Source organism: Mesoplodon bidens (assembly GCF_964165515.1).
Source record: "Mesoplodon bidens genome assembly, chromosome: 3".
In the NCBI taxonomy this organism is placed as follows: domain Eukaryota; kingdom Metazoa; phylum Chordata; class Mammalia; order Artiodactyla; family Ziphiidae; genus Mesoplodon; species Mesoplodon bidens.
The window spans coordinates 144989636-145015097 of NC_138178.1; the positions used below are offsets into that span (position 1 = coordinate 144989636).

Sequence of the window (25462 nt, forward strand, 5' to 3'; positions counted from 1 at the left end):
CCGGTCTGGGAAGATCCCACATGCTGTGGAGCGGCTAGGCCCGTGAGCCATGGCCGCTGAGCCTGCGCGTCCGGAGCCTGTGCTCCGCAACGGGAGAGGCCACAACAGTGAGAGGTCCGCGTACCGCAATAAAAAAAAAAAATGGCAGTAATGTGAGAGAGTGAACTGAGTATTATGGGCGTTTGGAGGAGGAAGGCATTATTTCTGTGATGATCAGGGAGGTGGCGTGTCAGAAGTGGTATTGAAGACTGCATGGGCATAGAGGCATTCAGGTGTGGAGGCGGCACGAGGAAGGAGTGATTAACTTGGAGCAGAGTCTTTATGAAGTGGGAGGGAGGGAAGAGGTGTGGAGAGGCAGGTCGGGCACAGCTGCAAGAATGCCAGTCGTAGGAATTTAGAACTCTTTAAAGGCACTCGGGAGCCGCCCAAAGTTTTTGAGCGTGCTGATCATAAGTGACAGGGCAGCACGCTTAGATGTGTGCTTGGGGAGATCAGTCGGGCAGTAGAAGAGAGGATGCTTTCGTAGGGAGAAACTGACAGGAGCATGGAGAGCAGCGAGAAAATGACAGCAGCCATCCCCAGGGGAAAGCTAACGTGGGTCTGATCTAGGTTGGGGTGGGATGAATGGACGTAAGTGAGACTTTACAGTGAAATCAATCCGTCTTCACAGTTTCTTGGAATTGAGAAGCACAGGAGAGGGAGAAACTTTTAAATGGAACTGAGGTTTCAAGCCAGATTAACTGGAAGGCCAAAGAAGGAGGAGTAAGTTTATACAGGAAGGGATGAGCTCAATTTGAAGATACTGAGTTTATGGTGCCCAAATTCATTATGTCAGGCAGGAAGATCTCGTGCTTGAAAATGGGGGACAGGTGCTGAGGTTAAGTGGGAGGTTGAGACAAAGGCTTAGAAATCATCCACCTGGGGGTGTCATCCTTGTCAACAGTGAGGACGTGCCATATGGAGCAGACATTGCAAGCTTGGTGAGAATGAGTCATACATGGCTCATCAGCATGTTTATTTATGTGTTTTAAAAATTTTTTTAAATAAGTCAACATTTTCCAATCAGAAGATTGTACTTAAAGTGTTGATTTTAAAAATTAAAAGATCAAAAGATGTGGCTAACCGTGAACTCATATTGCCATGTGACGACGACAGCTGGAGCTGAACAGGGGCTGTCCCCCTGAGATCGTGGGTGAATTGTCTAATTCACCGCAGTCTCCACTACTCCCCGTCATCTCCTAACACTTAATATTTGGACAAAAAGTGGATTAATGATTGCCTAGGGCTGCAGGGCAGGAAAGAGGGGGCTGGAGGCTTATGGCTAAGGGATATGGAGTTTCTTGGGGGGTGATGAAATGTTCCAGAGTTGATTGTAGTGATGGTTGATCAACTCTGAATATAGTAAAAACCACTGAACTGTACACTTTAAATGGCTGGATTGTACAACATGTGAATTATCTCAACAAAGCTGTTTGGTAAAAATGCAAGAAAAAGGAACATCAGTGGTCACTGCCCTGGCAGTGTTGGTTTTCTTAAAGCAGAAAATACTTTTCTGTTAGGTGTCTCTATCAAAAAGGGGGAAATGAAAGACAGACTGAGAGGGTCATGTATTTCAAGAAAAATGGAAGAGAGTACATCTGTTTGTGGTAGGGAAGACTTTCTACGTGTTAAAATGCAGACACCTGGCCTCTTTATTAATGTACATTACCTTCCCAGCCACTGAAGGCAGGTGCGTGTTAGGGAAAAAATTGGCTATGGCCAGCTCCCTGAGGTCCACCCACAACTAAGGGGAGAGGGAGAAGAAAAGCAGAGAAGGAAAAGGAATCCTCAACATAGTTGATACAAGGAGAAGCAGAAGAAGCCAGTACATTGGATGCCAGAAGAGGGGGAAGCTTTATCAGGTCAAGGAGGATGGGGACAGAGAAGTCAGGAGGTTATGGGACCATCCATTGAGAGAAATGGGGCCAATGAGAGATGCAGATTCAGATGACAAAGCATTCAGAACACCTAGTTCAGAAGTTAGTATTTTATCCTCAGGCACAAGGACTGTGGAAGGATTTTAGGGGAGCAGTGTGATCAGATCAGCACAGTCTAGATTATATGTTTTCAAATTAATTCTTGTGTGTTTTGAATTGTGTGCATGATGAGCCAAGGTCACCCTACATTTTATTCTTTCCTTTGCTAAATTCTCCCTCACTCTGAAATCCCCAGGTTTGTTGAGCCCCTGGATGTTGATGCCATCCAGTTCGTTCCCATACCTGCTTGAACCAGAGAAAACATATGGTTGTTTTTTGCTATCCCATGGATTCTCACCATTGGCAGTATGTTGTCTGGGGCTGAATAATTCTTTGTGGTGTGGACTGGCCTGTGCCTCGTAGGATGTTTAGCAGCATCCCTGGCCTCTACCCTCTAGACGCCATAGCACTCCCACCTGGACATGACCCACAGAATCACCTCCAGCCTAGAACCGCTGAATTCCATTCATCTGCTGCTCTATTTGATCCCAGGAGCTTAAGACCATGCAGAGCTGGGAGCCCACCCTGAAAGATGCTGACCCAGAAAAGAGGAATTCCTATTCCACACAGAGGGTTGAATATCAGATGATGCCCTGAGCAGGCAACAAATGAGAAACTCAAGCCCTCATTTTGTTTTAGCTGATTCAGTGGACTTCAGCCTTTTGGTACTTGGTCTCCTCATTGGAAAGAGATGGTGTCTTGAGGATACAAGGCAAACTACAAATCCTACTATGCCCCCTTAGGCTAAGACTCATCTCATGGCCCAGGGCCAAAGTGAGCACAGGAGTTTGGAGGAGACCTCAGGATGTGCTACATAGGATAGTGGAGGCTGGCTTCTAAGTGGTGGGTCTTGCGAGGCTGCCTCTAACGCAGAAGAACAGGAGGAGTGCGGGAATGGGTTCCTCCTGGTGATGTCAAGAGAGATCAGTGAAGCTCTGGAGATGTCAGAGAGTAGCTGAAGAACAACTTGGTATAGACTAGAAACTCGGATAAAGTTTACTTCAGATCCTCCCCCTTATAGGAAAGTCTTAGAAAGTAAAAGAATGTTTCTCTTGGGATAAGAATGTCTAATACAGATTAGATATGAAATGGTGAGATCTTCCAGATTCCTCTTCTGGGTGCGTGTACGTTCCACGGTTGGAAAGGCATAGGAATTTTATATACATATGCCACCATTTCCATATTGATAAGGAAAATTGAATTAAGACTCTTATCAAGCTGAGAAAGTCTTAACAACTCTATTAAACTAAGACTATTTCATAACTGGCTCTTATTCTATGTAGTAGGGTTATGCTTTTCTGCCATGGATGTTGAGTGGCTTGATTTATTATTAGCAATGGCTCCAAGCTTCCTTGCAGTGCAACCTCTTATTGATATATAACTCAGTTATCTCTGAGCCCAGTGGTGGTTACTTTCATTGAGGCTGAAGGAAACCCATGCTGGCTTTTCTTTTTAGTCTCATATTCCTTAAACCACCCCCCACCCTTTCTTCCTTCTCTCCTTCATCAACTTTTGTGGTAACGACCTGGGCTCCCGAGTACTCTGAGCAATGAGCAGTGACTGGACTTTTGTTTATGTGAAACACCATGACAAGATAGGGTGTCCATAATCATGGTTTTGCCCTGTTTCAGGCATTTCTGGATCCAGCTGTGTGACAGCTGCACTAGGAAACACCTGGAGTCACAGTGTGAACACCCGGCTGATTCTCCAGTACCTTGGTTCAGAGAGAAGACAGGTGAGTGCTTTGACAATGTTCTCTGACTGTCAAGGTCAGGGAACAAGATATACTGGCAATCTGAGTGTTCATCTTCTGAAAGCATTGGCCATGCTGTCTGTCCTGGGCCAACACTCTCAGAGGATGGGTAAGGAAACCAGCCTCCCTGCCTACCTCAATATCAGTTCTAATAAAGTGGGGAGACAAGTCACCCACAGGGAAAAAAATACAAAAACAGAGAGTTAGCTTGCTCCCGATGTTTGCCAATAGCTTGTAAGTGACCAAGGTCCACACCCCTAGGGATCTCAAACTCTCTACCTCTAAAGGGTGAATGAACGATAATTTCTCTTAGCTGATATTTGTTGAGGGCTAGATAATTTGGGTACAAATTAAATAATGATGGTGCCTTCTCTTGAGGTTAGTATGTTTTGAAATAATTAGGCCACACAGACCCTGCTAAGTGGATAAACTCTTCCCAGGTCCTGGGTACTTTTGCATTAACTTATAAACCAGTAGATTAAAGTACTGAATGATGCCAGAGATTATCAAAAGGATAATGAGACTCAGAGCTGTCTCTTTATGTTGTCTATCCTAGACTCAAGTGAGAATTCCCCCCTTCCATCTGGAAAGGTTACATTCTACATCTTTCTTGATCTCCCCTCCCACTCCAAAGAAAGGAACACCACAGTGTGACCCCTTTGGTAAAATGTTTCGTAATTAGGAAGTTTGTTTTTCCTGATGTCTAACCTCAACTTTATCCTGCTGTGTGGACCCGGTTCCATCACAACCTCTCCTGCAAGTGGGAGGAAGAAGAAGACAGGGTGATTATTCTGATTTGTTAGGTGGGGCAGAATTCAGAAGCCAGACTTGCCCATCTTGCTAAATATATAACAAATCCAAGTTATTAATTAAAGAGACATGAAATATCATTCTGGTGGTCCTTTCTGGGGAAGGTGGTAGGAAGGGAGTTGTTAACATTTACCTGCATTAAGTAAACTGGCTCTTTTTCAAGGAATCAGGAATCATCAAAAACTTTGCTTGTTGCAGACATAACTTTCTGAGTGCCCTTGGTTACAGACCAGAGGATTCTTCTTAGTTTGCTTGGGACTGTGTAAATAACATTCCAGCTTGATGATTGAGTCAGCCATGTTCTGAGAAGATAGAGCTGCTTGTTTTCACTTTGGCGGAACATTCTTGAGTTTTCAGGCCCTGGCGTGCTCATTACCTCAGTGATACCTTTTCCCTGATTATTTAAGTGTCCTGGGTTCTAAATCCATCACTTCTCTTTCAGTGGAACACATTCAAAAATGTTCCTGTAGAACCTAATAACCTTTAGCTTGTACCTTAGGTTATAAATCGTGTTAAATAAATCCTGTTTGCAGCTATCAGGGGTATCATTAAGGACTGTCAAGCACTACTACCTAAACTCTAATTTGAGGAAGCAAAATTCCTTGTGAATTCATTCATTTTCATGGATCCTTAACCCTACGCCTTGAAAACTTGTAGTTTATCTCTGTTTTTGATTTTAGACGGTACACACTGATTTGATGATTCAGTTTATTATCTATGGTACCACGGATTCCAGGTTCCCAGATCCTAGTTTTACTAACTCTAGTTAGCATTTATTAGTAAATAAAAATAGCCACATTTTTCTTTTCCTTTTGCTTTAGTAAATTAACCAGTCATTTCCATTTTGTCAGTGTCAACAGGAAGTAGCTGGTAGGACACATGCTATTATTTTGTGTACCTTTGGTGACTGGAGGATTTTGGTGGCTCTTTGTTCTTGGCTCATAAGGTCAAATACAGACCACTAGACACAAGAAGAACAGGGAGCAAAGCATGGATAGATCAGTGACAGTCTATCAACTCATATCCTATTAGGTGGGTCAGCAGTGTTATCTTAATCTACAAAGGACAACTTGTTACTATCATTACTAATCAATCAAGAGCAGAGTTAAATGTCTTTGAATCATGTTTTCAAACAATAATTAGAAATTAAAGTAAAATATGACCAGTGTTAAAATGGCCACCCCAGGCAAAAGAACAAACATTTCATTAATCTATAGAAATGTACATGCCTTTTGGGCCCAGTTGTTAAATTTGTGGCTCAACAACTAGGATAAATGTTGATATATAACAGCGGTCCCCGAACTTTTTGGCACCAGGGACCAGTTTCTTGGAACACAATCTTTCCACGGACTGGGGGTGAGGTGGAGGATGCATCGGGTAGTAATGCAAGAGATGGGGAGCAATGGGGAGCGGCAGATGAAGCTTTGCTCGCTTGCCCGCCACTCACCTCCTGCTGTGCGGCCCTGTTCCTAACAGGCTGCGGACGAGTACCAGTCTGTGGCCCAGGGGTTTGGGACCCCTGATATAGAAAACACATCTCTATCTGATGACCTTATCTCGACTTAGCAGAGGGTGTACCTAATGATTCAGTGAGCCCTTCCTGTGGTCTTACTTCATGATCAAGTAGAAAAGCCATATGAAGATAAATCTTTTCTGGGATATGTGCACAGAACAAGACTTTAAAGGTACCCTTTAAGGTAATTGCACCAAATATTTCCTTTTAACACAATTTAGTAGGAGACTTTGCCTAGATCATTCTAGGGTGGGCAGACCCATGGAACACCAGCCACTTGGGGGGAAGATACCAGGATAGCTTTTTTTTTCTCATGCACGGGCGGAGGCCACTACACCAAAAGATCAAGGTTATGGAATAAGGATTATGTTTTATCCCCTTTCTATGACACTGAGCTCTACAACAGGGTTTTTGCATGTGAGGCTTAGTCTGAGACCACAGGGCTGGAAGGGGGTCAGGTCAAGCTGAGCAGATCTTCGAGCCGATTAACCCGAGAGCTGAATTGTATAGTCCAAGGTAAGGAGTCCTCCCTGGGTGATTATTTTCTTTACACCCTGGAAACTTTGTAAAATTATATAACCAAGAAAGAAATCTCCTTATCAGGGCACTAGCCAAGTTAATTCTCTTGTTTATTCTGCTTCGGGATTGCAAAAAAACCCTCTTAAGAAGCTGGGAAACATTTTCTTTTGGACTAATTTAGCTTTTTTTTCCATTTGACTTTTATTTACTCTTTCCTTCCTCTGCTTCAATCCTGCCCCACCCTTTTTGCAGCATTTTTATTCTTACCAAAGACATATCCTTAGAGTAGAATTGAAATGGCCTCTACTAGGTATTCTGGGTTGTTTGGTTTTGTTTTGTTTTCAGTTTTTTTGGTTTTGTTTTTGGTTTTAATGATCAAAAGTATGTTTTGGTCCACCACGTGCATGGCGTGGGGATGCAAAGAAGTAGAAGGCACAGTTCCTGCCTTCAGGGTTCTTCTGGTCTGGTACGGGAGGTGAACCAAAATGCAGTGTGTGAGTCAAAGAGCAAACTCATACTGAGATACCGTCACAGGCAGTGTTTGATTTGTGATCTAATAAGTGTTTAAAACAGTAACTGCGTTGAAGCCAGAGGAAGGTAAACTCATCAGAGGCACATTCATCTTTTCAGGAGAAAGTGGGACTTGAGTATCACTTATTTATTTATTTATTTAAAATAAATTTATTTGTGGCTGCATTGAGTCTTCGTTGCTGTGCACGGGTTTTCTCTAGTTGCGACAAGCGGCGGCCACTCTTTGTTGCACTGTGAGGGCTTCTCATTGCGGTGGCTTCTCTTGTTGCGGAGTACGGGCTCTAGGCACACGGGCTTCAGTAGTTGTTGTATGCAGACTCAGTAGTTGTGGCTCGCGGGCTCTAGAGCGCAGGCTCAGTAGTTGTGGCGCACGGGCTTAGTTGTTCTGCGGCATGTGGGATCTTTCCGGACCAGGGCTCGAACCCGTGTCCCCTGCATTGGCAGGCGGGTTCTTAACCACTGAGCCACCAGGGAAGCCCCAAGTATCACTTTAACTCATAGTTTCTCAAGCCTGGCTGCACTTCCCACTCACCACAGGGGCATTTACAAAATACCAACACCAGGGCCGCACCCCAACCAAGTAAATCCAAATCTCTGCTGGTGGGGCCAGGCATCAGTGTTCATTTTATTTATAAAGCTCCCCCGAGTGATTCTACTGTGCAGCCAAGGTTGAAAACCTCTTGCCTTAAATAGATCCAAACTAGGTGAGTGAGAAAGGACAGGGAAGATGTGGGGGTGAGGATGAACGGCAGAAGAAGAGAAACAGGAGGGCAAGTGGCATGTTCAGAAGACACAGGCTGGGGTTTGCCTCCTAACAAGAGAAGAGGGTTTGTGTATGCATTCATTTGACAAACGTTTATTTAATCAGCTCTTCTCTGCCATTTACTATGTAAGATGCTAGAGATTCAAAGTACAAGTTGACGTCCTGTAGTTGTTCACTGTGTACCTGGGGAAATAGATAAACATGTGAAGAGTACATGCTGTACCAGCGTCAAGCATCCAGTGAGCGTAGAGGAGGGGACGGGTGCTACAGCAAAGGAAGGTTCTGTGGGGATGCATGCGGCAGCAGCGTGCAGGGTGGACTGGCTGAGGACCCCCTTGGGCAGCTCTCACAGTAACCAGGTGCCTTGTAACGAGGGACTGGAAAAGTGAGAATGGGGGTGGTTATACTTGAAAGGATGATGAAAAAAACTTGATGAAATATTCATACTATTTCTCATCAGATCCTCATGAAGTCTGTTTGTACAAACCACATATGGGATTATATAAATTTTTAAGTGCCCTGGAAGGAGTAAAGAAGTAAATTAATCCCAGCTAAACTTCACACCCCCTTGATGAAATAAATATTATGACTCTCTTATTTCAACAAATTGGAAAGAGGTGACTTTTTCGTATAGGAGGTTTATTTAAATGGACTTTATAATAATATTTTCATCTTCTACTTAGAAGGTACCCTGAAATTACAGAACACTGGAGGGAAGAGTCTGAAGTACCCAGTATATTGTTGACAAGACCAATGCTGTTACTCAAACTCTTGATTCTTACTTGAATTCTCAGGCTTCTCCCGAAGTCCCAGGTTGTTTTGCATCTTGGAAGTATATAGCGTTTCGTTTCTGGTGATGTAATTCTTTGCTCAGTGTCCATTTTGTGTATTAAAAGACTCAAATACCATCACCGTGACTATTGTGATGGTGTTTGGGTCTGTAATACTGCAGCCCTAATCAACCCCTCTTCCTTCAGTCTTGCCCACGGTTAAATCTAGTACCTGTCTCTAGTCTTGCATTTGTGAGACCTGAATCGTGAGCCCCTTGAAGGCTGTGACTGAATCTTAGCTGTGTACCCTCAGAGGCAAGGCAAATGCTTGACACTTACACATTCAATGCGTGTCTTTTGAAAATGAAAAAGAAAGCAGAAACAAACTCCTTGCATCCATACGTGAACCCAGTCTTGAGGAAGGACATACTGCTTATTTAGAATCACCCTTCCCCATAGGATTTGAGTTTTGCAGTGTCAGAGTTCCTTTAAAGTATTAGTAATTGTCATTTTAAAAGGTTAGCATCAAACCTTGTAATTGAAGCAGATACTTCTATAGAAATACTTTAAGAATATTGAATATAGGAATATCTTTTGGTAGAACCAGCCTGCTGGGAGCTGTGAGAGAGTAGGAACCAGGCTTCCCTTGAAATCCTAGTTGGAATTCCTTTGTGTAAGCAAGCCAGAGGCCTAAACACAGACCGAGGGAGGGGTTCTGCAGCTGCTTTCAGGGAACACAGACTGGGGACTTTGGCCAAGGGGAAGGATAAGAAATCTTTGCTGCTATCTTCCACAGGTCTTAAGTTCTCCTCTTTGTGGTTGGAAAGGTTTAATGAAGGACTGAATAACTAAAGAAAAGATGATAAATCTTTTCTCCCAAAGAAGCTGAAGGGTAGGTTTGGGACAGGAATGTCAAACATATACCCATATTCACCGAAACAAAGACAGACCTTGGAGATGATGTTTTTACCTGATGTAAGTCATAGTTTGATGTACCCCTCTACCTTTGTAAAATGGTTCCAGGGCATTCATCGTGTTTGTTCCCTTGTTTTCTGCCCCAGCTCATCTGCTTGTCTTAGGCAAAGAGACTTTTTTTTTCATGGTGACTTGATCCAGCCAGAGGAGAAGGTTGGCTGTGCTGCCAGGGTGGGAGAAATTTCTTTTTAAGCATAAATATCTGCAGAAATAGCAAAGGGAACAGAGAATCCCAGCCAAGTACATTGCCTTGGGTATAAATGTTCCCTCCCTTTTCGGAGCTGCTCAAGTGTGAAATCTAACCTGCAGCCTACACTCTTCTATCAGAAGTGCTCTAACAGGTATTGAGAGACTGGGAGAATGTATAAAAGGGGAACCCAAAAGGCAGACTTCTAAAGGGATTCTTTTTTCAGGTCACCAGGTAAGTGTATTAAAATGTAAGGAAATTCCACCTGAAAGTATGCAGTAACAGCAAATGAATACAGTGAACTAAGACAGAGCAGAAAGACAGGCTCTGACGGAGAAAGGGTAACTCTTGTACCTAAGTGCACACTTCCTGTTTCTATCTCCACGTTCGAAATAAAAATATCAATATCTTTCCCACCACTTACCAAAAAAAATCAAAAAACCCAAACTCCATGTGGCTCCCTTTGAAAAAAGTCAGTGTGCTCCAAAAATCACTACTTCTGAATGGGGTCAAGTAGAGAAAACTTTCCCTTGAAGAGGTTCCATTGGAAATTGACAGTTAAAAATGCAGGGGTACAACTGCCCCCATGCTTCTGATGGGGGTGACCCTTTCAGATGTTTTGGCTGTGATAGACCACGTACCTCTACTGAGAGAGAGAGCCCATGTTCCTAGGAGATTTTTGAGCCATGTGAGGTCAATAAAAAATAAAAATCAAACCAAAGCAAGGGTTGGGGAACCACCATAGAGTTTTAAGTGTCTTTTTTTTTTTTAATCAATTAGAGTTGCAAAATTAATTGTTACCACCATTTCAAAAAGGAAAAGGTAATTTAACACCAAAAAGTAGAAAGGATGTGTCTGTTAATAAAGAATACTGCTGTAAATTGAATACATTTGTCTTTATGGAAGACTTAGTACATGTCCTCATTTCTCTCTTTGAGGATCACAGTCTCTGACTGCCAGGGGCTGGATGGGCGGTCCAGTCACTGAGTGTTTAGGTGACTTCCCCTGTGATGAGCCACTCATTTCACAGGTATTTTGTCACCTCCCTCATTCTCCTCCAGCTCTGAATAGTTGTATTTTTACACACTGTCTGGTACCAAATCTTCTTATTCAGTGACCCTCTCAGTTCTAACTTGCTAAGTAAACCAGGGCAAATAGGTGAACGAGAGATTTCTAGAGAAATCTCAGCCGTTGTAGTAAGTAGAAGAGACGCAGGGCTTTGGAGCCAAACTGAAGACCTCATTGTCAGGCTAGGGACAAAGGAAACATAGGAACAACATAGGAAACAGCTACAAGATCTCTTGGACAAGGCAGTGACCTGGAAATCAAGGATGCTGACATTTATTTGGCTCATTTGAAAATGAAGTTTGGACAGGATGTTGTATTTTAGCCTTGGTTGGTTAGCTATGAGTGAGAAGGAAACGAGGCAACATCTTTGGTTAGGAAAAGCAAAGGCGAGAGAAAGATTCAATATCTACATAAACTACAAACTGATTTACAAATGAACCAGCGCTTTCACTAGAAGGAAAGCATTTAGAATATGACAGTGTCCCACCTGAGATGCCCTCTAGGGATCATCTTAGCCAGTGATTGTCAACTACAGTGAATTTAAGAATCCCAGGTGTTTGTTAACAATGAAGATTCCCAGGCCCCGCCCCCAGTGACCACTCAGGGAGGGTAAGCACTTCCAGTGGTTCTCACAGGGGTGGTCCTCAGACCCACATTCTTTTCTAGTCCCTTCACAGGGGGGTGAGCAATTAGGGGTGACTTATTCAGGGTCACACAACTACTACGCAGTAGAAATGGAGCTGGAATTAAATTCTCCCAACTTCTAATCTGTTGCTATTTTCACTTTGCTGACTTTTAGTAGGAAAACTCTGGGCAAAAAAGTCCCCAACCCAGTCAAATTACTAGGTTTGCAGGCAATGTGATATTTATATTCCCTCTGACTTTCAGTGGTTCATAAAAAGTTTCTATAGAACTCTGCAGAAAAATATTTTTGAAAGGCACCATCCCATCCCACATTGCAAAGAATTACCAGATAAAAGTCAGCATTTTAAATTCTTGGGCCCAGACGTGTGAATAAGTGACTTTTTCCAAATTGAACTTCACCATGAGCATGGACCTCCCAGTGGAATGACTTACAGACAATCCTGCAAACAAGTCTGGCTTCTCTCATTGCCCCGCTCCTGCAACTGTCATTTGTGCTCAGGGAGGGTCACCCTTAAAATCTTGAGCTTCCTGTTGCCTATCTTTGTAGGCTAAAGGTGTGCAATGGTTTGAGAGAACTGGAGTTCTCTGGTCTTTCGTGTGTCTGGTCTTCTTAGCATGGGAGAAGCTTTGTAGTTATATTTGTTAGTCTTTGCATCTTTAGTTTGAAAAGTCAGAGCGGGACAGAGAGAGGAAAGGAGGCAGGAGGTAGCCCCTGGGGGGACCCATTTTCTACCATCTTGGAGCCCCACTGTTTGGTATGGAAGAACATCCTTTCTCCGTTCTAGTGCTCCAGGCAACACTAATTTAAAGCCTCTTTAATTTCCAGGAACGGAAGGGGGTTATTAGCCTTTACTGAGTATCTACCTTTGTGGGTGTCATATTTGATAACTCCATGTGCATTTTTCCATTAACCCCCGCGACAGCCCTTTAGCATAGATCGCATCATCTACCTTTTTATCAACAGAAAGACCGGGCTAAGAGGATAAATAATGTGTAGCCAGTAGTAGTATTGAGATTTGAAACCAAGTTTGTGTAACTCCAGAGCTTAAGTGTTTTTGTTTTTGTTTTTGGCCATACCGTGTTCTCTGAGAGGTAGGGATTTATTTTTAATTTAGGAATAAAGTGAGATGCTAGAAAACGAAGCCTTGACTTAGTGATGATTCTTTTGGCTTACAACGAATAGTCTTAATTATTATCTTTCTCTCTGATTTTTCCGTGAGGATGACTGGATCTCGAATGTCTTTTAGCTTACCTCCAAAGCTTACTGCATTACATATTAGAACAGCACTTCTCACTCCAGGGCAGGGACATTAGGAAGGAGATGATGGGCTGCTTCTTGCTGTTTACTCATGCTCTTGCTGTTATCTGGCTTGTGATTCCTGGCCTGTGACTGATTCAGAATGCTGCCTGCCCTGTCTGTGTATATAATTTGAAAAGCACAGCTTGTCACATATGTGGCCTAAGCAGGTCCAACTTGGAGAATTTGTTGTCTGGTTGCTATGGATGGGGGAGTATGCTTGCCTGGGGTGGCGCGCAGCCTGGGCCTGTGGCCTCTGCTTCTCTTCCAGGGGTCAGCTGTGGCTGTGAGGGTCGCAGCATGGTACAGTACTGGTTTGCATTTCAGCCTAATTGGAACAGTGCACGGGGTGGGGTTCAGGCCCTTGCAAAATCTTAATGGCTTATGCAAGTAGGTGTAGGGGCATGGAAAGCAAAGGATTACATGATGGAGGTGTGAGGGAAAGTGAATCAAATATGTCTGTAGCATTTGGTTTGAATATATGTAAGTCCAATTGTGTTACCATAACATTTTATGATATGCCAAACATTATCTGATGCATGATCGGTTGTCAGCTGCAATATAACTCGTTGAGCTTTCCTGATGTCTGCTGATCCAGGTGATTTGGGATTTTCAGTTACCATACAGTTGACATGCTGATTCCTTCCTTCCCTCGACCTTCCTCTTAGCCTGTGGCTCCTCTCTCCACACCCACCCTCCAATCACCTTCCCTGGATTTTTAAATCAGTCAGTGGCTCCTGGCAACTGCCTTAGAGTTCAAACGCCTGAGGCAGAGATTTTTCCACAGAGGGTCTCTTTCTGAAAATTTCACTTCTTGGCTTGGCAGTGCTTAAGAGTTCTGGCACCTAGGACAAAGAACATGTGTGCTTGAGTCTTGGACCCTTGTTTTATTGTTACCAAAGGGACTATGATGTTGAGAACACCTTTGTAGAGCCAAGCTCCAGTGGCCCTGCCCACTGCCTACTTGCTGAATCCTTGACTCAGACTTGGCAATGAGAGGCTGAGCGGGGATTATGATCCATGACTCGAAGTAACAGAATTCTCTGAGTGTCAGGCTTCCAGAAAGAGGCACATCAATAAAAACCTCTAAAAGTTAGAATTGAGGCATCTGGTGTATCTGGAAGGGATTGAGCACAAATCACCCAAAGTCTCCACAGCCCTGGCTTTCTGGTTGCTTTGCTCCCTCTACTCGACCATTTATTGAGCGTTTCCTTTGTGCCAGTTACTGTCCTAAATGCTTGGTGGGCATTTTTCTTGTTCAAGCCTCACAACTACCCTGTGAGAGATGTGTTACTAGGTACACTTTAAAGGTGAGCGTATTGAGGTTTACAGAGCTTTTTTTTTTTTTTTTTGCGGTACGCGGGCCTCTCACTGTTGTGGCCTCTCCCGCCGCGGGGCCCAGGCTCCGGACGCACAGGCTCAGCGACCATGGCTCACGGGCCGGGGCACGAACCCGCGTCCCCTGCATCGGCAGGCGGACTCTCAACCACTGCGCCACCAGGGAAGCCCCCTACAGAGCTTTTAAAAACTGCTCTGAATCACATAGCTTCTAAGGGGGTCCCCCCATACCTATACACTTTTTTCCCTACATGTCTCTGTTCTTAACCATTATCCTGTCCTGAGCCCCATGTTAATGTAAGATTATTCACACACACTGCTTGGAATTCATTGCTGACCATTTCTCCATTCAGCCCCTGGGGTGTGGCCACCTTCGATGGTTGTATCAGGTAGAATGCTCCCTTCAAAGAGTGAAAGGAGTCATTGTCTTAAGAGAGCTTTGTCTATCTCTGTTAAATAATCATTAGTTATTTCCTATGACAATGTGGCTCTGGGTGGCAACAGAACACCCTTGAGGAAGAATGAGCTCCATGGGACGTGGTCCTCTGAATCTCGCCATCCATTCGGGGGCATCCTGGCCCTTGCTCTCTCAACTTCTGAGTTCTGGCCTTTCCAGCCAGGGTCTTTTGCACGTTCCGATTTGGCTTCAGTGTTCTGCCGTGTATCGTCAAAGCAGAAAGAGATAGTCTCTGTGGATTCTTGCCCGCAGTGGGGACACATCTGTGCCTACCTGTTCATGGTCTCCTCCAGTCAGAACCTGTAGGCTAGGAGGTACGGTGGTGGGGAGACATCCCTTCCCTCATGGATGATGCAGAATGACATATAAGCCATACCTGCCTCTCTATGCTTTCCTTGAAAAGTCACTTTCCCCACAGAGTAGTCAGTGCCATGGTTTACCTTTTAAATCCTTCCTGAGTTGTCAGTTCTTCTCTGGAAGTTTTATCCCAGCACCCTGAGGAAGATTCAGTCACTGTCTAGTGAAATGGGAATGCTCTGGCAGTTCTGCGTTCTCTTACAGGTGCCTCCTTAAAATGCAAGTTCAATAGATCCAATGTGGCCTCACCCCTTTGACAGCTGTGCTCATACCACGCTGTTCTCTCTTGTTTGTAGCTATTTAGACAGTATTCTCTGCAGACATAGAGTCCTGTACTGGCCATGCATTGGAATGTTAGGCTCTTCTTTTTTTTTTTTTTTTTTAACATCTTTATTGGAGTATAATTACCCCCACAATGCTGTGCCAGTCTCCGCTGCACAACAAAGTAAATCCGCCACATGTACACATATATCCCCATATCTCCTCCCTCTTGCGTCTCCCTCCCTCCCACCCTCCCTATCCCACCCCTCTAGGTGGTCACAAAGCACCCAGCTGATCTCCCTGTGCTATGCGGCTGCTTCCCGCTAGCTATCTATTTTACGTTTGGTAGTGTATATATGTCCATGCCACTCTCTCACTTCGTCCCAGCTTACCCTTCCCCCTCCCCGTGTCCTCAAGTCCATTCTCTACGTCTGCGTCTTTATTCTTGTCCTGCCCCTAGGTTCATCAGAACCTTTTTTTTTTTTTTTTTTTTTTTTTTTTTAATGGAATGGTAGGCTCTTCTTAGTGACTGACCTCCATTTTCTGCTTGGGGCTCCATTCTGGAACTAACCTTACCTTTTTTTTACCCCTCTTTCCCCCTTTTCCCATTAGACCTTGCTCCGAGATCCCTGTGACTGCCTCTGCTCAAAGCGTGTCAGCATTTGATCCCATTGCCTGCAAAAGTCTAGTCCTGCCCAAGAGCCAGCCTCTAACCTATTAAACAGCAGACATCTCTACCAAAGGCTTCATTTGTCTCGAGGACCCCTGTGCATAGGGGGTCTCGTTACATGTTGCGCTTGTCCAAAGGCCAGGTATTTTCAAAGAAAACCCACGGAGACAAGTTGGCTGAGCGCCGGCCACAGCATCTGTGAAGCCTTGGTCACTTTTTTTCCTCTCCTAAAAATCTAATATTTCTCCTCAGTTAAGAAATGGTATATACATTATAGCTTACAATCTTTAGCAATAGATCTTCTAGAGCCTGTACTTGTAATAATAGCCCTTTGTGTGTGCTCCAGCCATAGACGTGGATCCCCTTGTAAGTCTTGTATTTTATCTAGACTGGACTATTTAGTATTTGACACTCCCTTTTCCTTCCATCCTTCTCTCCCTCCTCCTTCCTTTACCACCTTCAGATCTTTCCTGGGTAGATGTATGTGCCAAATGCTGGGAATGTGAAGTCAACTAAAGCCCGATTTCCTGCCCTGAAGAACCATGCAGCAGAGGGAAAACACCTAGTAGAAGGTGACAGACATAAATACATACGAGAAGGAACCGAGGGAACTTCGACGGAAGACAGTGTGGGCATCAGTATTGGGATGGTCACAATCCTCGTCGGGGAAGACGTAGTCAGAGAATGATTCAGAGGAAGGTGTAATGTTTAAGATATCAATAAGACTTGAAAGGCGTATCAGTACTTGCCAGGTGGATGGGGAAGGAGGCTGAGGAAGCTGTAGGAACAAAGGCCCCGAGGTGAGAACTGCAAATGGTCCTTCTTTATTGCTACTGGGGTACAGGGTATGTGGGTGTCTCTGCAATGGGTGGGGGTGGGGAAATGGGGCCTGTGTATAAAGATAAAGCAAGGAAAGGTAGGGCAAATCAGACTTGATCCCAAAGGCTCTCCGAAGCCCCACTGAGACACTTCCAGCAGGGCCGTGACATCGGATTTGTACTTTACAAGGCCCTCTTGGGCAGGAGTTTGCCATACAGGTCTGGAGGGACTTGAAATAAGATGCAAAGAAATGAGGGCCTGGGCTTCCCTGGTGGCGCAGTGGTTGAGGATCCGCCTGCCGATGCGGGGGACACGGGTTCGTGCCCCGGTCCGGGAGGATCCCACATTCCGTGGAGCGGCTGGGCCCGTGGGCCATGGCCGCTGGGCCTGCGCGTCGGGAGCCTATGCTCCGCAATGGGAGAGGCCACAACAGTGAGAGGCCTGCGTACCACAAAAAAAAAAAAAAGAAAAGAAAAAGAAATGAGGGCCTTAATGGAAACAGTGCCCATTGAGATGGAGAAGAAGGAAAAGAGACGAGCTGGTAAGGAGGCAGGATCAACAGCATTTAAGCACAGAGATTGGATCTGGAAGGAGGGGTTGTTTCTGATGTAAGTAAGTGAGTAGATGAGGTTATCGCTCATGGACTGGGCTAGTCCAGGAGGATGAGCAGGCCTGGGGGCGGGGAGACAAGAGCTGGCCTTGATCGGCACACACACCATTCCCTGCTTATGTGACAGTGTGGCAACTTCCACTCTTCCACCAGACCTCAATGACTGCCATCAGGAATTAGCTTGGAGATCAGAAGGGACTTCTTGTGCAGAATCTTGAGTCCAAAGGTTCTCTCCCCTGCACTGACCCCCCACCATTGCTTCCAGCCCACCATTCCCTTCTTCCCCACCCTCAAGTGCTGTTTCCTTCTTTTAGAACCCTGGCTTCTGTAAAGAGATGGTGGCCATCAGATGGTATGGGAAATGAAGTTTGCAAACATGTGCTGGGGAACGTGAGGGGAAACGATTTGCAGTCAAGCCCCTGAGCTCAGGGAGGAGAGGGCCTGTGGATGGCTGTAGCTCCCCCTCCAGTGAATTCTGGCAAACTTCAAGTCCAAGGGTGTGGAATCAGTAACGAATTTGGAGATTTACCAGTTTAGGCTTCAAGGTTTTGTTTTTTAAAGATTCCCATCTGCAAGTTGGGAATCAGGAATCCCTGCCTTAGTGGGTCATGCCAGTCCGTTGCTTCTTTGCTCTCGGCCCACTCCCTGCCTTTTCCCTGCTCTACTTGGTACCACAGGGAACTGACACTGTGATCTGCCTTCCCCAGGTTCCCTTTTCCATTGATTCTGCTTAGTCTGGGGCCCTGGAGGGAGGATGTAGGGGAGAGGTATGGGAGAAGCCATGTCTTTCTGCCTCCCTCTCTTTGCTTCCAGTGCTGTCTCAGGCAATGACACCAATTCCTTCTCCGTGATCCCTTTGTGGACCCAGCTCCACAAAGAGCTGGAGTTGGGCAGCTCCATCCTCTGGGCCCTAGTAACAGCACCTCTTCCTTGTTCCTCCAGCCCTAGGGATGGTGGTGGCTTCTTACTGTTGCTAGTCTCTAGGTTGCCTCACTGTCCCCTATTTTCTTTTCAGCTCTTCCAACACATTTGTAACTAGTTCCCAACATTAAATTCTCTCTCTTAAACCACCTGGGGTGAGTCCCATTTTTCTGAGGGACCTTGATTGACATGGTCTATATGAGCTCTCTGGTTGGCACATGGGTAGTAAAAAACCCCAAACATTCTCCATTGGTTCTGTTCCCCAAAGGACTCCTTTGTCTACCATGGTTCTCCAGCCCTGAGAGTTGGGTTCCTGGACTGGGCTGTCTTGGAGGGCAAACATTTTGTGCAGCGCTTCCTGAATGACAAGAGAAAAGGAGCTCTCTTGGCCCAGTCTCCTTCCTGTGGGATTTTCCAAAACTTTCCAGATGTGTCTAAGCTCAGGAAACATTTTAGTGGCTGGAAATAATGCCTCGTGGGGGTTGGTGGTTTGAACCAACAGAAGCCCCTCTAAGAGAGGTGTGTTGAAATGTTTCAGGGCCTGTATACATGTATCGAGACCCTGCCCCTCCCTTGTTGAAAGCATGGCAGGCTCCTTCCTTTAATGGGTTCACGTCATGGAAGAGGAGTTGGCATTCTCTGAACGCACTGATGTTGCAGAGCAGAGGAGGAGCTCTGAAGGTCGGAATTCTCTCCAGGAGGGACAGGATGGTTAAGTGGTTAGCTATGTATTTGGATTCTAATTCAGATTCCACCTCTGCTTCTATAAGGAGAATTCTATAATCCCCTTCTAAGGCCAATAATAATGGCTATGAGATTGATCTAAATCATAATAAATCTCTTCTAAGGCCACTGTTACCAACTTAATGAATTGGAGCACTCTGAGATTCTCATGAGGATGGGCATCATCCATCTGCAGGATCTATTACTGATTTTCTGCAAACAGGCCATGGCTTTCACTGTGCTGTGTTGCCTACATTTCTTAGCAACTTTCAGAAGGGACTCTGTTGGGGGATTATTGTTGTCTTAAAGCATTCATCAAAGAGAAATAGAAGTGGAAGATCTATACCTGTGTACCTTCTCAGATCCTTCAATATTGGACCAAGAAGTAGAGAGTAATCATTTCTAGTCTGTGGCGGTGAGCCCCCAGAAATAGCTAAGAGGCTCTTATGTGCTCTGTCGCTACAGGGAATAGCTAAAACGCCATCCTTTTGAATGACTCTGAATCCAGCCCCATATTGATTCATCTGCGCTGTGTCCAGGAAGTTCCCAAATTCTTTAACACAGTAACCAATAACTAGGATACTTGTGTGGTTAATTTGATGATGCACAGAACTTTATAGACCTTGGGGTCAGGTATATGTTTTATATTAGAAGAGCAGGATTTTAATGAAGAGGAAGCAGGTGGTGTGCACTAATGTGAATAGAGCTTCTGGTGTCTCTGAAATGTCCAGCATTGTACGGTATTGCTACTTCTTCCTTCTAACCAAGTTTCTTCTTTTGGCCTACAAGGGAGCTGATGGAACGAATAATAGCCCCAGAAATAATATGGGAGAACTTTTCCATTTGAACGCATCAAAAAGCTAGGATGATTTTTTGTTCTCTCAGTGATTAAAATTAATTCATGGATCCTAGCCTATAACACACATACATAAGCCCACTGTCTTCACCTCTAGGTACCTAGAAAAAAGACTCTCCATTATGTAAAAATATAATGGTATTTTATTTTATTTTATTTTATTTTATTTATTTATTTTTGGCTGCATCTGGTCTTTGTTGCTGCACGCGGGCTTTCTCTAGTTGCGGCGAGCGGGGGCTACTCTTTGTTGCGGTGCGCGGGCTTCTTATGGCGGTGGCTTCTCTTGTTGTGGAGCCCAGGCTCTAGGCATGCGGGCTTCAGTAGCTGTGGCACGCAGGCTCAGTAGTTGTGCCTCACGGGCTCTAGAGTGTAGTCTCAGTAATTGTGGCGCACGGGCTTAGTTGCTCCACAGCATGTGGGATCTTCCCGGACCAGGGCTCGAACCCGTGTCCCCTGCATTGGCACGCAGATTCTTAACCACTGTGCCACCGGGGAAGTCCGATAATGGAATTTTAGAATGAAGTTCTCTCTTTGTCTCTAATTAGATATGTGATCTTGGGCAAATGACTCTGAGTCATAGGTTCCTCTTCTGTAAAATAGATCTAGAAGATGAAGCAATGCCACGCTATACCTCGTTTACTATTTTGCACAATGAGAATATTCTTCATTATTTATGGTGGGGCTTGCCACATTGTTTGTTTGTGCTAAACCATGGGATACAACCCTAGCACTCTGCTCAGTTATTTATTTGGCTGACGACTTCCTCTTGTAATGTTTCTTGACCAGTGGTCAGAGGAATACCTCTTGGAATCCACCAGCAGAGCTTGTTAAAATTCAGATTCCTGGGCCCTCCCAGACTAAATCAGCAGCACTGGGGGGGGGCGCCTAGATATCTGCATTTTTATACATTGCTCAGGTGATTCTTAGGTACACTAGGATCCATGATCCACTGCCAACTGACAGCACATGGTGTCCATATGACTGACTTTAACTCTCTTTATCCTTTGCATCCAGTCTGCAGGGTCTTAGCTTGGGGCCTACCCCTGACTGGATGATTTGGTCACACCTTTTCATCTCTCTAGGACCGTTTTCTTATTTATAAAATGTCGGGGCTGGAGTATTAATCTCTAAGGAATCCTTGGGTTCTAACAGTCCATGGCAGTAGTTCTTTTTTTTTTTTTAATTAATTAATTTATATTTGGCTGTGTTGGGTCTTCGTTGCTGTGTGCGGGCTTTCTCTAGTTACAGTGAGCGGGGGCTACTCTTCGTTGCGTTGCGCAGGCTTCTCATTGCGGTGGCTTCTCTTGTTGTGGAGCATGGGCTCTAGGTGTGTGGGCTTCAGTAGTTGTGGCTTGCCAGCTCTAGAGCGCAGGCTCAGTAGCTGTAGCGTGCACAGGCTTAGTTGCTCTGCGGCATGTGGGATCTTCCCCACCCAGGGTTAGAACCTGTGTCCCCTGAGTTGGCAGGCAGATTCCCAACCACTGCACCACCAGGGAAGCCCCATGGCAGCAGTTCTTTAGTGACTTGTGAGAGTTCCTGAACCAACCTTAACAAATCCTATTTCTTGAGTCCCTACTATGAGCTGGGCATTGTGCAACTTTTACATATGCTTCATTTTTTTTCTTTACAGTAACCTATGATATTGGTACTATCAATATTCACACTTGACACTTAAGGAACAGAGGCTTGGAAAAGTGAAGTAGCTTATCCAAGTCTACTTAGCTAAGAAGTGGAGCCACAGTGGAGTGGGATTAAACTGGAGTCATAAACACGTGAATAATTGCCGGGGTTGCTGTGCCCCCATGGCTTCGAAAGGCCTGGGGCTTGTCCAGTGTGCTGCTCATTCACCCTGTGTTCCACTCTCCCAGCAAAGGAGCCTGGTTTTGGTTTCCTTAGATGTTTACTTGGCCTCTTGCTCAAGCATTCGCCTCTCCTACTCAGTAACAGTGAAAGGACCTAAAAAAAAAAAAAAATCCCAGGGCTGGAAACATTTTGTTTCCTACAAAAAGAATATTTTGCAGCCAGCTCTGTGGTCGAAAGTATTTTTCCTGTGGTCTAGGGATGGGTTGGATCCCATCTCTTTTTGGCCAGTGTCTGAGAACTTAGCCTGTGGCTTCCCATCAAGTCAGCACACAGTACACTGTGTTTTTTAAATGAGTGTCTAGTGATGTTGAGTGTGTGCACAAGTGGATGGATTGGTCTGTCTGGGTGTATAAGAATGTGTCCATGTACCTCTGGCCTTTCCAGTGCAGAGAGAACCTAGGAGTGGTTTTCCACATGCTGCACACATCAACATAGCTTTTAAGGTTTCATCACTCACACGACAACCAAACAAATTCAGATGCTGACAAAATGAGAAGAGAGTGATATGTGAGCCTTATGTGGATTTGCAAGTAATCAGAAAGCCAAGGGAATCTGAGATTTTGACCTGTCACATTTCTTTCCATTTTCAAATGTTCAAAACCAAGACATGGAGTTGGTTTTATTAGGTGGCAGTGTGGTCTGATGGTGATGGCAGAAAATGGGAATTCTGAGATCCGCCTGCAGCCTGGCCACTTGCAGAGTTCAAGACACTGACCTTTGCCCAGCCTTGCATAAGTCACTTCTTCTCAAGGACTGCATTTTCCTGTCTAAAAACATAAATTAAAAAAAAACAAAGAAAACACACAACAAAACAGCTGTATGCTTCAAATAATAAAAGCTCTTCTAGGGGAGATGAATTTTGAGCATTCCAACAGAATTTGAAGATAAGAAGTATTACTAGTGCCAGGTACATTTTCTTTACTCATAATTTAGGTGCTTTCAGTAAGGCTTTGCAGTGTGTGGTAGTGCCTAGAACTTTCTAGCCTTACTTCCTTTGTTCATGCTGGAAGGCCCTTCACTTGAAGAAATCCTACTTGTCCTTTATGGCATGGCCTGGATGATGCCATTTCTTTACATTCTTCTCACCCACCATGATAAAGTGGCTCTTTGTGTTCCCACTGCACATGGGTTCTAGGTGGCGCTTCCCTGCCACATTAGGTGTTCAGCTAAATTAGAAGGCAGGGCTGGCTCACTCCTAAAGGTCCCAGCACAGTGCAGAGAAGATGCCCAACATGCATTTGTAGACTTAAATGAAATACACTTCTCCAAGGATGACAAGCTACTATTCATAACTTCAGCATTCTCTTGTGTAAGTCCTCTATGTAGCTTTCCATTTGGGGACTTTTTTTATTTCATTTTCTTGGCTGTGCCACGCAGCATGTGGGATCCTAGTTCCCCGACCAGGAATTGAACCCGCTCCCCTTGCATTGGAAGCGGAGACTCTTAACCACTGGACCGCCAGGGAAGTCCCTGGGGACATTTTTAGAACTCATCACATCATGGCATCCAGGGAGAAAAGTTGTAGCCACTGGATATGGGGGCACCATTCAAGGAAATGAGCAAATCCCAGTGATGGAAGGAGTTATGAATCCTTTTGTTTTTACATTTTAGGGGGGAAAGATGTTAGGGAAGATTTGAAGGGCTATTGGAATAGAAACTGAGCCATCATGAGTGCTTCATTTTAGAGGGGCAGGGATGGAGACAGAAGCAGACCCCATGCCAAGATTCAAAATTGGTGGCATTGGCTTCAGGGCTGCCCCTACCCTGGGATGCAGAAACGGGCCCATCCAAGTCAGCCCGTGGGAAAGGATGGCCACAAAGAGATCAGGGTTCACCAGTGGGGAAAAGCTGGCGTTTGCTCCATTTCCTCACACAGGGCAGTGGAGCTATTCTCACGGTAGGGTTTGGGGTGGGGTTGGGGTATTGGTAGTGATTTTAGTAAACCAGTTTTCCGATGACAAGGATGTTTCTGTTTTTACCCCTTAACAATGAGACAACAACCCAAATAACAGATCCCTCAGCATGTTGAAATGCCAAGGCTACATGAACTGGTGGAACTTTGTGGCTTTGGCTCTTGGCTTACAGGCGTATCCGTGCATTAGGGCCATGGCTTGGCAGTAGACAAAGCGGCTATGTGGGTCCGCAGGGAGCTCTCTGGCTCTGTGGCTTTCTTTGATATGCAACTGAACTTTGGCAAATTTTTCCTCTCAAGTCTCTGTTTATGAGGTTCGGGGGTAGACAGAGACCCTCATTACGGAACCCAAAGCCAACAGCAAACTAGAACTACAGGATGTCTTCCCACATTCACACTCTGCTTTCAAGGCTAAAGAGCTGGCCCACAAGGCTTACAACCAAGGGACGAATTAGGGGAAGAGACCACTGAATTCTCTTCCCAGCTTCACACAGCTCTAAACCTGTAAGCTTGGCCATATCTCTTAAACTTTCTTTCTTCCAAAATGAGATCTCTTAGCTGTCAAAGGGCCAGTAAGATCACCAGTTTATTGGTTTCCAGTGTAGTTGTGCTTAACAACAACAGCTAACATTTATTAAGTGCTTAACCACTTACCATGGTACATGTAATTATCCATTCGGTCATCACATCTTTGTAAGGTATGTGCTATTATCCCCATCCTACAGATGAAGGAATTAAGGCACAAAGAGGTTAAGTCATTGCTAGTTGTTGCTGTTCTTAATCATTATTCACTAAGTTAAGGTACAACTCTGCAGCTGTATCTTAAAATTGAACAGCTTTCCTGAATCCCTATCTGCTCAGTTTTTATCACTGGGCCAGAGATAATAAAATTATTGGAATTAGTATAGTTAACATTCTTAATTGCTGACTTACCTTAAATTGCAAGTAGGCATTGGCCATTTTCAAGTTATATCATTCTTATATTGAGAAACTTAGAATTAGGACGTTTCCAAAGTCCTGAGCAGGTATATAGAAAGTGATTAATTTGGTGAACAAGTGGGATTACCCATTCTACCGAACTTGAACAGTAAAGGGAAAACAAATGTGGTGTTGGGCTGAGAAGAGTTTAAAAAATTGGAGGTGGGGTTTCTGTTCAAGTGCCAAGATCAAGCCAACGGACTCCAGAGGGTCTGAAAAGTGAGGCTCTACGCCACGGTTTGCATCTAGGTTATTGCTGTGCACCTTCTTTCCTACTCATTTCTATAGGAAAGAGCCTTTGTGGGGTAGCCTTTATGCTTTCTATAGCTACCCCAGGGAATGCCGAGGATAACATTAACAGCTGCCATTTTTGTAACAGGCACATGATAAGAGCTATACAAACATTATCTTTATAATATACTGTGAGGTGGGTTTTTACAGTAACCCTATGAAATGGGCATTATTACCCTGATTTTACAGTTGGAGAAATAGGCTCAGAGAGGTTTAAAAACCTCTCTGAAGTGAAAACAACTAGTAAGTGGTAGAAAAGGGAGTCAAACTCAGATCTAACTCTAAAGTGACTGAGCCTTGATTTTCTTATAAGGAATTTTCAGCCTGTGTTGTACCTACTGGCTAGAGGTCTGACCAATGGAGGATCATGTACCCTTTCTGTAGAGGTGGTTTGCAGCAGTCAGCTTAGAGTCAACCCAGGACTTTGCTGGAACAATCAGAGTTGCTAAACTGGTAGAATGTAAGCCTGGCACTCTTGGTGGCCGTCTTTGCCACTGTCCAGAGGGATCCCACTTGAGAATGACAATGAAGTCAACCCAGAGGGAAACAAAACCAAGAGA

General features: G+C 44.7%; 1 protein-coding gene across 5 annotated transcripts in view; it reads left to right on the forward strand.

Annotated features, from left to right (window-relative positions):
* The window catches only part of RAD51B (RAD51 paralog B), a 670662-nt gene that overhangs the window by 566445 nt on the left and 78755 nt on the right, over positions 1 to 25462 (forward strand). For all 5 annotated transcript variants that reach the window (XM_081228971.1, XM_081228967.1, XM_081228970.1 and 2 more), the window contains exon 9: positions 3647 to 3750. In XM_081228971.1, coding sequence (XP_081085097.1) covers positions 3647 to 3750 — 104 coding nt within the window. The remainder of the gene's footprint in view (positions 1 to 3646; positions 3751 to 25462) is intronic.